The sequence below is a fragment of the Crocodylus porosus genome, unplaced genomic scaffold, assembly GCF_001723895.1.
Source record: "Crocodylus porosus isolate Cpor-Errol unplaced genomic scaffold, CroPor_comp1, whole genome shotgun sequence".
NCBI classification, from domain to species: Eukaryota; Metazoa; Chordata; order Crocodylia; family Crocodylidae; genus Crocodylus; species Crocodylus porosus.
Window position 1 is genome coordinate 6020641 of NW_017728929.1, and position 12545 is coordinate 6033185.

The window sequence follows — 12545 nt, forward strand, 5'->3', positions numbered from 1 at the left end:
CGAGTCTGGATTCCCAGTACCTTGGCTGGAGTGGCTCTGGAGCTTTGCTTGCTCCCCTGATCAGCTGCCTGCCTAGTATTTGATATAAATATACTTCTGCCATTTAATTGTGTAATTGGAAGATATGCAAGGCATTTAGCACATACCCAAGAGATATCCAGCTGGTATGCATTTTGGGCCAGGCAGGGTGGCAATGATGGGTGTTCACAAAGCAAGTCATTCCTATTCACAGGTCATGTTTGGTTCTTGGATAGATTAAAACAGTGGCTAACTAAATAGGCCCAAAAGCTTTTGTTCAGAAAAGGGAGTGACACCTTCATTCACTCCTACTTGGTGGAAAGGTAAAGCTCATCTACATAATATCCTTTCTTCCCAGAAACAAAAGGTATTTGGAAGATATAAGAGCTTATGCCTGAGAAGAGGGGGGTGTTCAGAAAATTCCCAGGAAAGAGGTACCTTTTCCAATCCCAGCTTTTGAGCTGGTGAAAAAGACTAGATACTCCCAAACTTGGGGAAGCCATCTACGGCTGAGCTAGGGCAAGCAGAAGGAGTCCGTGAGCTGGCAGGATACTACGTAAGAAGAGCCATCTGCACAGAAATTGCTGGTTACAAAGAATTACTTTGGAGCTGTTTCTAGATAGAGAAGAAGGGTGAAAACTTGCATTTTCGACCTCTTATCTCTCTCAAAACGTAGTTGCTTTCAGCAGTATGATTTTTCTTTTCAAACCTTTTTTCCTGCTTTATCCGATTGTCCACAGCAAGCATGATCATAGAGCAATACATGATTCAGGCATTTCTCTTCCTCGGAAGTGGAGGGATGGGGGGAAATCTGTTGTCTCTCTTTTTTGTGAGCCCAGAGTGACAACCCCAAAGAGTGGCAGAGCATCTTCCGCTGGAGCTCTGAAGGTCTGGACTCAGGTGAGGGAGCCTAAGGTTGGCTAGGGGTGAAGATTCACCTCAGGAGCGAGATCTAGTCTATCCCCTAGACATGCAGCAAAACAGAGGGGAAAAGCTTGGGCTTTGGGGCCACCCCAATATCTCAACAGCTCAGCATTTGTCACAGCAAGCACCTAGGTACTTAAAACTTTAAAAAAAATTCAGACCAGTTAATTCTATATTTATATAGCTAAATAAACAACTTAACTTTCTTCAAAGGAGCTGAGAGCCTAGCAGCTGGCGTTTTGTAAAGCAGGACACATGGCCAAGTGCCTAACAATGGTTAAAACAGATTTAACCCCCTCTTAACCATAAGGTCTACTCAGTAGCAACTGCTCATGAAACAACTGAGTGGCCTACTGAGTAGAAAGCCAGAATGAAGGCTGTGTATAAGCAGACACAAACCTGCTGTTTGAGCTTTTGCAGAAGAACGTTGCAGGCAGGAGAACTTTGCCTTTTCTTCCCCCAAAGCTGTAGAATGAGGATTTTAAAACTCTCTGATACAATCAGTAAGCTTCTATTTGTCAATTTTCCACCACAGATGATGCAACCATTTTCTCTCATGCTTCATCTGTCAGATTTGTTGTCAAGCAAGGTGACCAACAAGCACAAAGCCAGGGAGAGAAAAAGGCCAAGAGACTCTCTGGTATAGGAATAGGATGAAGAACATCAAATCAAAGCATCAATAGAGAGGTCTATTGGTTGGATCTCAGGGCTCTTTGGAACCCCACCCCCCAGTTCTATAGATGTCAGATTGTATGAGGAGTATTAAGGATTATAGTGAACTGTATGGTAGGTTTTAGTACTTGAATGCAATTACAAAACTCCTGCTTCTTTCTGACCCGTGTCTGAAGCACCAAGATATGAAATACTGGTTCAGTAACAGAGCTCCACCCCTTTTAAGCTCATCATTTCTGATCTCTTGTTATGGAGAGTCATCAAAAGTGGTAACAAATGATGAGTGGAAGTGGAGAATCAGAGGGAAAGCAGGGGTGGGGGTGAGGCATGAGCTTTGTGCTGCTTATGCAGAACTGGGCTGGGTTGAGTCCAAGTCAATTTCTAAGTACTTTGCTTGAGAGAATAGTGAGACATGACTGACAAAGGAACAAGGGATCTCCCCTAGTCTTTCCAAATTAACATGCAACCAAAATAGTTCACAGGGAAATGTTCATGGCCATCTGACAGGCAACATTTTTTTCATTCCGTAAAAATGGGGACTGACGAGAACAATCTCTAAAACTTTGGTCTAGTGGATCTGAGAACTGTAGGCTCAAAGAAATGCATTTCAACTGATGGCTTGGCTTATGATAAGTGTTTAAAATATTTTTTATTCCAAGACCTCTTACACCAACATTTCTAGAACTTATTAAAATATTTTCAGTTCAGTGGGAATGAAACCCAAAACCTCAGAATAAGACTTACCTATAGCAATGGACAGCTAAGGACTAAAGAGGTGGAGGGACAGAGATCAGGGAGGAAAGAACATTGTTTCTGTTTTCATAGTGAATAGATGCCATACAACTTATTCAAACAAATACAACTACCCTTAGGAAAAAATAAAACATTCTTAGCATATTTGGGTTACTCCTCTGAAGCTAGAAACTACCTATTTCTTGATCCCTTTTTCACAGCTTTCTTCTTAGGGGTCCGTGGAGAACATATGCAGTGACATTTAAGGCACAGCTCCACAGCTGTTCTACCATATTCAAGACACTTGTAAATAGTGACTTACTACTTATACGTTCTTGAGGCCAAGGTCTGGGATTTGAACAAGTGTCCAAGGAGGAGAGGGCAGACTTAGACAAACTGCTGAGGTATAGATGGGACTGAAATGAAGGTGCAGGGACAGAGGTTGAAGGGGGCTGGGGGGCACTCTCCAAGATATGAAATAAAACCCAGAATTCCCAAATCTTGGCATGCTGCTGCTGTCAGCAAGCAAGCAAGCTGTGGAAACCAATGGCAAAGTGTGTGCTTCATCCCTGTAGAGGTCCACATGGAGGATAACAGTTTAATACTGCTCTTAGGAACCTCACTAATAACACAACTCCAATCTGCTCCTGAGCTCTGTCCATCCTGTGCACAAAGTGGGGTGAGATCCTGTGAAAGAACTGTATGAAGCTGAAGACTGTCTTGTAATGCATACACATAAAAGCAGTGGCATTCAGGTGGAAATAGCAATCACAATTCTGGCTTTTTGAAGTACTTGCTTTCACAGCCAAAACATTTTTTAAAATGAATATTTGTATGTGTTTTCAGTATTAATAGAAATATATTCTGTCAGTGTGGTCTAGATAGTATTTAATATATGCCTTGCATTGACTGGTGCTGTGATGAGAGCAAGATGATGATTCTCATGGATCAGTTCAACCCTGGTATAAGCAACTGCAATGGTCACCAACTTCAACAGGCAATTCAGCTGCTCATCTTAATGACCCAACCGGCTGAGTTGATAGTTTGGCTATCATATCCCTTCTGAGACTTCTAAGAAGGTTCCACGAGAAGTGTGGATACCTGTTCAGTAATACCTTCTAAATAACAGATCCAAACCCAAAATTCAATAACTTCAAGTGACTTTCAACAAGATCTTTTAATATAAAGTGTTTACAGTATGTAGCTTAGCCAACATACCACAGGATGTCAGCACTGGAAATGTTCTCCATTCAGAACGTGAAAACTCCAAGGTTGCCTTCATTGGAAAGAACCTTTCCTCCTCTCTTTGTGTTTACAAATTTCAGCCCCTTAATCCAGGGGTTGGCAACCCACAGGTCAAAACTAATGCACAGAGTAATTTTATCCAAGCAAGAAAGTCTAGATGCAGCAGGGAAAAGTAGTACTGGCTGCAGCTAGGTTGGAAGCACCATCTTGCCACAGTAAAAGTGGCATTCCTGCCACTCCTAAAGACTGCTGACCCCTGCCTTAATCCCACCGATTAATCTTTCTACCCAGACCCAAATGACCTTTCTGTGCCAGAGGCCAGTTAAAGGCAGTACAAATTGGTTCAAAATTGCTTGGTTTTTGTACTATGATCTCTAAAGAGTGGCACTAAAATGTGAAATGGATACCCATGGGGCTATAAAACACCATAGCAACCATGAATATTCACCAAATTAATTCTGATAACAATAACCAACACCAGGAAGCGATACCTACAAATTCAAAAGTACGCAAAAACTAATTAAGATTAAGGTAACTTTGCAACGAACTTATAAAAAATTCTCAATATCAGACACCAACTATTTTCACATTTAAAAAATTAAAACATTCTGATACCTGTCTGGCAGTTATAGCTCATGTCATAATTGCATCGTATTTATGGGCTTTTCCAACTGTATTTTGTTTCTTGTGGAATTCAACAAGTAGGTTAAATTGAGACCATTTTAAAGGTCTTATTTCCTTCTTATTTGACTGGGCACAGTGAAGCGCTGCTGAAAAATCATCTTCTTGAACTGAAATTATTCCTGGAAATAGCACTGATTCACTAGTTTCCTGTTGGAGGAACATTTTCATGCAAATACTGCAGAGCCAAATCCGTCCATTTCATCTCTTGTTCTTTTACTGACTCCGTTGTGCCACCATTGTCCTGCTCTGGTTCAGGAAGTTCATTCTGAGAAGACAAAATAGGACAATGCATTCCACAGTTACAAAGCACCCTAAAAGAAACAGGTTACCAACATTTTGTTTTGATGAATACGTAGATGCACATGTGCTATACATATTGTTCACATCTTAATTTGATGATATTTTTAAATGGAGCAATATGTTTTTAACAAAATTATGCTTAGTTTTAGATCACGCTGGCTTTCTGCCTTGGTGGCTTGCTGGCTCAGATGTATGCAGTGAGACAGATGATTGTAACGTATGGAAAATGTAAAATAAATAAGTAACATCACAGGGCAAGTATTTCATCGCTTGTTTGAAATCTTTTTCTGGCAGCTAGGCCCAAATGAGTAGCTATACAATTTCAGATTTTTAAATATGGCAATCTGCTGCGTATCTTTTTAGTCATCTGGAAAGTAACAAAATAAATGTTCTCCCTTGAAGCTGAAAACAAAGTGGCTATGTGGGAAAACTGGCAAGCATTCCCAGCCTGTACTTTTGTGAAGGCAAATAGATGAACACACAACTGGGCAAAATAAGTTATGGTTTGACAGAGATTTTGTTTTTCTTATTAATAGTACCTACTGTGTTTTGCCATAACTGTACAACTGCTAGCGTGTGTGTTACTCTGAATGAAATAGCCAGAGCAGGATTCTGAGTCATGGGCTTCCCAGCACGAGACAAGACAAATGGACCTTCTCAAAATCTAAAATTGGTTTCAATTAGGACCCAATCCAAGCATACTGGAGTCACTGGGAGCCTTCATGGTTTACTGGAGTTTAGATCAAGCATTAAGGGAAGCAGTAGTTAGCACCATAATTAGGACCCTCTAGTCAGTCCCTTCTTGATGTTGTTGAGTGAAAAAGCCTTCTGAAGAAGCTGTGCTGGATTTTCAACCTGTTCATAAATGATCATATTTCAGGTGTCAGGAGGTCCATCCCCAGGCTTCGTATGCTATGATCTAAAAATCACTGTTAGTTGGGGAGGTGTCAGCATGAAAATAGATCTTGAGCCCACCAGCACAGAGTACCTCACAAAGGCCTTTACTCAGTTCATTTGAGGCTGTATGAAATCCAAAAACGAATGGGGTTTATGTGGGGAGGGTGTGTGTTTGAAGAGTGACAGGATATGCAGAGCTGGGGGGCGACAAAGGCACCAGTAACAGGGCTCAAGTGCCCATACACGCTAATGCTAGGAGCATGGGGAGCAAGCAGGATGAACTAGCACTCCTGCTTGCAGAGAACACTTATGACTTAGTGGAGCCAACAGAAACCTGGTGGGACTCTACCTATGACTGGGCGGTACACATTGAGGGCTATAAGCTGTACAGAAAAGGTAGAGTAGGGAGGAGAGGGGGACGGGTTGCATTCTATGTCAAGGAGCGTTATACATCGATCCTTATCAAAATGGAATTGGAGGAGGAGAAAGTAGAAGGATTATGGGTTAGGATACATGGAGGTCAAGGAGAAAGGGATTTGGTGGTAGGGGTCTGCTACACCAAGGGGAAAAACTAGATTTGGAACTCCTGAGGCTCTCAGAGACCATAATCACTAGGGAGGCAGTAGTCATGGGGGACCTAAACTACCCTGAGATCTGCTGGGAGATGGAGACAGCAAATTCCCACTGTCCACACAGGTTCCTATCCTGTGTACAGGACCTCCACCTGATGCAGGAGTACTGAAGGCACTGGCTGATATCATTGCACAGCCACTGTCAAGAATATTTGAGCACTTGTGGCACACAGGACAGGTCCCAGAGGACTGGAAAAGGGCCAGTGTGGTCCCCATTTTCAAGAAGGGGAGGAAGAAGGATCCAAGCAACTACAGGCCAGTCAGTCTCACCTCCATCCTTGGCAAAGTCTTTGAAAAGATTATTAAGGCTCATATATGTGAGAGCCCAGCAGGAAAAATTATGCTGAGGGGAAACCAGCACAGGTTCGTAGCAGGTAGATCATGCCTGACTAATCTAGTTTGTTTTTATGACCAGGTTACAAAACACCTTGACACAGGAGTAGGGGTTGATATTGTTTACTTAGACTTCAGGAAGGCCTTTGATATGGTATCCCACCCCATACTGGTGAACAAGTTAAGAGGCTGTGACCTGGATGATTACTCAGTCCGGTGGGTGGCAACTTGGCTAGAGGGTCGTACGCAGAGAGTGGTAGTGGATGGGTTGGTATCGACTTGGAAAGGAGTGGGTAGTGGGGTCCCACAGGGCTCTGTCCTTGGACCAATACTACATATATCTCCAGCTCTGTATATCTACCAGTCTCAATATCTCCAGCTTTGAATATCTCCAGCTTTATATATCTCCCTATCTATATATCTCCAGCTCTGCATATCTAAACCCTCATATATCTACTACTCTTCAATGTCTTCACCAGTGACTTGGACAAGGGAGTGAAGTGTACTCTACCCAAGCTTGCAGATGGTACAAAACTGTGGGGAGAAGTGGACACACCGGAGGGCAGGGAACAACTGCAGGCAGACCTGGACAGGTTGGACAAATGGTCAGAAAACAATAGAATGCAATTTAACAAGGAGAAATACAAAGTGCTGCACCTAGGGAGGAAAAACGTCCAGCACACCTACTGCCTAGGAAATGACCTGCTTGGTAGCATGGAAGCAGAAAGGGATCTTGGAGTCCTAGTGGACTTCAAGATGAATATGAGTTGTCAGTGTGACAAAGTCATCAGAAAAGCTAACTGCACTTTATCAAGCATCCTTTATCACCAAGGAGGTGATACTTCCCCTCTATCGGGCACTGGTCAGACCACAGTTGGAATACTGCGTCCAGTTTTGGGCACCACACTTTAAGAGGGATGTGGATAACCTGGAGAAGGTCCAGAGAAGGGTCACTTGTATGGTTAAGGGCTGGCAGACCAAGCCCTATGAGGAGAGACTAGGGCACCTGGACCTCTTCAGCCTCTGCAAGAGAAGGTTGAGAGGTGGCCTTGTGGCTGCCTATAAATTCACTATGGGGTTGCAGAAGAGAATTGGTGAGGCTCTACTCACCAAGGTGCCCCTGGGGGTCATAAGAAATAATGGCCATAAGCTAGAAGAGAGCAGATTTAGACTGGACATTAGGAGGAACTTCTTTACCGTTAGAGTGGCCAAAGTCTGGAATGGGCTCCCAAGGGAGGTGGTGCTCTCCTCTACCCTGGGGGTCTTCAAGAGGAGGTTGGATGGGCATCTGGCTGGGGTCATCTGAACCCAGCACTTTCCTGTCTATGCAGGGGGTCGGACTTGATGATCTATTGAGGATGATCAACGCCTATGAATCTATGTATCCAATGGAAAGGCGCTGCAAAGATCCTGGTGTACTTCAGAGTTCATGACAGATCAAAAATAGTTGCTAACAGATGGAGGAGAAATCAGTTCCTCCCCTCACACCCCTTGCTGGCAGAATGGTAAGGGAATATAGACAGGTCAAGTCCTTGTGACTCCCTCACTCCAGCTGACAGATGAGAAAAGGGGGAGTGCAGTGGCCCTTAGCACTGGATGCAGTTGAGGATAAGGGGAGCCACTTTTCCCACTAGCTCTTGACTGGTGACACTACACACTCCTGGGGAAAGGGAAAGATGTCAAAGATAAGATCTATGGGCCAGATTCAGCCCACGGAACCACATCATCTGGCTCTCATCCCCGTGATGGATCCAGCTCCTGCTCCAACCAATTCAGAACAGGCACCACTTGCGGCACAGTTTCAGAATGCCAGAGCAAGGGCTGGATCAGCCATGCTGGAAGCAGCAGTGCTCCACTGGATCCCCTGCATTCCAGATCTGGTACTTGTTCTGGCTGGTCAAGGACCTGTGCTGCTTGGAACATCCACCATGGACTGCCCAAAGCAGATGCTGGATCCAACATGTGGTGGGGAGGGTCCAAGACAGTTCATGAGCTGACCCCTGGCTGTTTACCCAGCCCATGAACCAGTCTCATGCCATTCACATGCCCCACAGGGACAGATGAGTTGGCACATCCATGTCCTGAAGGGAAGCTGCCTTGTGGTGTAGGTACTTTTATGAGCAAAGAGACTACCAATATGTTCAAGTGCACAATCTAAGGGGCACCTCTGGCATGGACTGTATTTCAATACTGGGATCACACAACAGATGCTTCCATGATCACCATTTTAGTAATAATTACAGTGATTGTTTACATGGAAAAGTACTCTTAGGAAAACATTGAATGCATTTTAGCAGCTGGGAATGAAAAGTAGCCAACAGTACTTAAATGCTAACTCTCCACACACTGCCAACACAAAGCTACTTATCTGAGACCCACAGACCCCAGTCTGGCAAACTGCTTCAAACACAACCAGCACTATAATCAAATGTTGTTTGATAAAAGAGCATCATTTATGCTTGCCCCTAACCCCAAACAGAGGCAGGGGATAGAAAGAAGCATTGCACCCTCCAAAGAGGCTGAGAACTGACTAAGAGCAGGGGAGATGTTTTCTCCTTCCAAAGAGTCAAACAGCTGTGGGATGAAAGCATTTGTACCCCCACCTGTGGAGAGAAAAAAAAAAAAAAGAGTGAGAGGGGAGGGGGGGGAAGAGAAGGGAGGAAGTGGGTGAGAGAATCCCACGTTCTTGCCACACACAAAACAAAGGGGAAGCTGAACAAAGCAGTATAGGAGTATTTCTGGTACAAAGTGGTGAAGTTGCAAGGATCATTTGCTTGGAAGGGGTTAAGAAGTTTGGAAATGCAAGGACTCAAGATCAGGCTGTTAATTCAGCGCCCAGTGGTCACCTACTAGGGGTATTGCCACATCCTCATATGGTAACTTGTCTTCCCTCCAGGCATCGTCAATCAGATCCAGAATTCTCCCATCCCTCTGCACCTCACTGTCCATCAGTGTGCAGCCAGCCCACACCCACGCAACACCTGCGAAACAAAGAGGACATCATTCGCAATGGCCCAAACCCTCCAGAGTGGTGCCTTGGGAGTTGTTTTAATTCCTGTTGAGAAAAACCACTTGGGTGATCTTGGCTCTTGCATTCATATGTGCATCACATGGTTTGGGGTTGGGGTTTTTTTAAATTCCATGTCTCAGGCCAAACAGCTCCAAATTCTATCGACTGAGCAGAGCCCAACTGTTCAGGTCTGTGTGGTGCTGCCACTGGCAGGTATCTTACCTCCCAAACTCTTCAGCCTGGGGCTTAGGATACTCCCAAACCCATGGCAGGCATCCTACATGCAAGCCCCAAGGCCTTGGGGTTTAGATGCCCCCTAGTCTTGCTTGCCCCTAGCCAAAAAGCCAAAAGAACAAGCTAGGGGCGCATTCACCCCCTACAGTGTCAGACGCCTTTGTCAGCAATGCCTGTGGGCAGTTGCCGCTTGCCACCCTGCCGCTGACAGTGCCTGCAGGCAGTCAGTGATCCCCACTGTCCACTGCTGAAGCTGCCAGTGGCATCTGCAGGTGATTGCCAATGTCTGGTCAGCGCTTGCCACCCCCCAGTCAGTGCTGGCAGCATCTGCAGTAGCTCCCTGCTCACCACTGACATGCTCCTGCTGCTGCTGTGCCCCCCGAAGAGCAATTCTCAGTCATCAGCATAAACTGTGTAGTTGAGATCCTCCCGTTAGGAGGCATTTGTAGAGTCTTGCAATGCAAGGGTCAGATCTTCACTCTCTAACTCAAGAGTTGGACAAAATATAGCCAGTTGACTGGATCTGGCCAGCAACTGCCCCTGTGGTGCTCTGCATGGGGCCAAGCCCAGCCCAGGCTGAGCTCCTGACTGTGTGTACAGGCCCCAGCCTGTGTGCACAGCTTCTTGTGGGGAGGCTCCTGGTGCAGCTGCAGCCCCACAGGTGCTGCTCAGCTAGCCTCCAGCAGCAGCTCTTCCTCTTGCTCCTGCCCATTGTGCTGCTCCAGGCTGGGGGAAGCTGCAGCTGAGTGGGTGGAGCAGGTAGAAAGTGGCTGGGAGCTACAAGAGCCCCATGTGCTGGGGTAGGATCCACTGGCTGAAGCTTCCACCACCCTGAGCAGCACATCAGGGGCAGGAGGAGCTGCCTCTGGAGGAGCTCAGCTGAGCAGTGGGGCCCAGCAGGGAGCAGATGCCTATCCTTCTCCCGAATGCAGCTCCCCGCTCATGGCCCCAACCCACACTGGGGGCATGTCTACTTGAGATGCTTATTGCACATTAGCTTAATATCACTGTGCAGTACTGCATCACGAAACACACCATGCTAATACCCCGCTGCCAGTAACTGTAGGTACAGTGCACTCAGTTAGTCCAAAATTAAGGAAGTAGTAAATTAAACGCGCAGGATCTGAGGCACATTAATGAACGTGTGGATGCATCCGGGGAGTTTGGGTGAGTTGTTGCATAGACCCAGCCCACAACAGCTCATCACAGCTCCCTATGGGGCCCCCGGGCCCAAATAATTACATAGTCCGGCTCTAACTACCTCGGCCTCTCAGGGAGGAGAAAATGGGGGTCCCACTACAGTGCGCTGAGGGGCTCGGGGAGGATGAGAAGGGTGTTTCTCCTCCGCCAGGCTGTCTCAAGCAGACACCACCCGCACCCCTCAGTGGAGCCCTCGAGCTTCTGAGCACATGCCCCACCCGCCAGGGCCCGGGCACAGCACTGCGTATGCTCCGGTTCCCGCACATGCGCACTACCGACCTGCCTCCGCGCCGCAGGATTAGGGCGGGAACCCGATCGCCGACAGTACGCATGCTCCAAATCCCGCACATGCGCACTACCGACCTGCCTTCGCGCCTTCGGGGGGGGGGGGTGTCTGCTCCTCCAGATTAGGGCGAGGACACGGGCGGCAGCCTCACGGCCGGCGCATGCTCCAGCTCCCGCAAATACGTACTACCCAGCCGGCCTTGCGCCTTCGGGCCTATGTCCCTTACCCACCGGTGAGAGAAACCCTCCGTTTCCGCCCCCAGAGCCCTTCCGCGCGCTCACCCCTTCGCTCCTCCGCAGGTCCTCACGTGACTGGCCGTTCTGAGCCGCGTGAACCATAGAGAGGAAGCCGGGTCCTCCGCCAGCACCGGCGCGGGTAACGGCTCGCCGAACCGGGACGCCCCCTCCTCTCGCACCGCGCAAGCGCAGGGCTGGCCCCGCCCCCTCCGCGCCGGGTGACTCCAGGCGAGTCAGGCGGCACCGTGGCGGTGCCTCAGTTTCCCAGTGCCGCTCCGGGGTCCCATAGGTCCTGCGGGCGGGACGCTGGCTCCTGGCCCCGCGCTGTGTCTGCGAGCCCTGTTCTGGCCCTGCCGAGCCCGGCTGTAGCTCCTTATTTGCCCCTCTCAGGCCTGCGGGGCCCCTGGCCCGCGCTGCACCCGGCGGCGGAGGGGGGCGCTGCCCCGGACAGGCAGCATCCAGGGACGCCCCCAGACCTCCGCGTGTCGGGTCTGAGGCGCCAGGGGACGCCGCTCCGGCCTGTTCAGCAGCCGCTCGGAAGCCGGTTTGCTGCCTTTCAGCGCCACCCGCCCACCACCTTGCCCTTAGCCTCCCTCGCGTAGCGAGGCGGCAGAGAAGGGGGGCTGTTGATTGCTGGGGACACATAATAGGAAAACAGGGACAGGAGTGAAGGTCAGAGGGTTGAAACGAGTGCCAAAGGGATGATGCCGAGCAGAGCTCACTGACCAGTGCCTGCTGGCCCCCCAACTAGTCCAAGGAGCCAGTGGACACTGCCTGGTGATACTCAGCTCAGAGACAGGGGTGAAGACTGGCTCTGCAGTCCTGGGGCCTCCTGGCCACAGCCTCCTTCCTGGTCAAATATCACCGGGCCTCGCAAGGCTGACAAAGCACAGGCTGCATTGTCTCCGTGGCTCCTGCTACGGATGGGAGATAGGGTAGCAGGTGTTGGGACCCACAGGGAGCCCTGCAGGCCGAATGACACGGCTCTGTGGGGCACATCTTGGCTGTTGGCTGGGCACTGAGCACCGTGGAAGTTATGGGTTCAAGAATACAAGTGTCTTTAAACTTGCATATTAAAAAATCCCTTATTTACAGAGTATTTATTGGCACTTGTAACTCCTAATGTTAAAGCCCTTTGGAAG

The 12545-nt window shown here is 48.0% G+C and overlaps 1 protein-coding gene across 2 annotated transcripts; it reads right to left on the reverse strand.

Annotated features, from left to right (window-relative positions):
* Positions 1-1210: 1210 nt before the first annotated feature.
* On the reverse strand, positions 1211-11584 carry ANAPC13 (anaphase promoting complex subunit 13). 2 transcript variants are annotated; one of them, XR_002102475.1, is made up of 4 exons: positions 11449-11584; positions 9288-9418; positions 4207-4540; positions 1211-3033 (listed from the first exon to the last, which is right to left on the reverse strand). XR_002102475.1 is itself a non-coding variant. In XM_019542957.1 (3 exons), exons 2-3 carry the CDS (start codon positions 9384-9386, stop codon positions 4415-4417), a joined length of 225 nt encoding a protein of 74 aa, XP_019398502.1. In that variant the 5' UTR covers positions 9387-9418; positions 11449-11584; the 3' UTR covers positions 3505-4414. The 2 variants fall into 2 exon arrangements, 1 of the variants encoding a protein (XP_019398502.1); XM_019542957.1 differs by lacking the exon at positions 1211-3033 and having other exon boundaries at positions 3505-4540.
* Positions 11585-12545: the final 961 nt, after the last annotated feature.

Excerpts from the sequence above, each read along its gene's own strand:
- ANAPC13 (XM_019542957.1), bottom strand. The coding sequence starts at position 9,386 with ATGGACAGTGAGGTGCAGAGGGATGGGAGAATTCTGGATCTGATTGAC. Across the intron at positions 4,541-9,287 it reads AGGATGTGGCAATACCCCTA|AATGAACTTCCTGAACCAGA; the intron begins GTAGGTGACCAC and ends TTGTCTTCTCAG.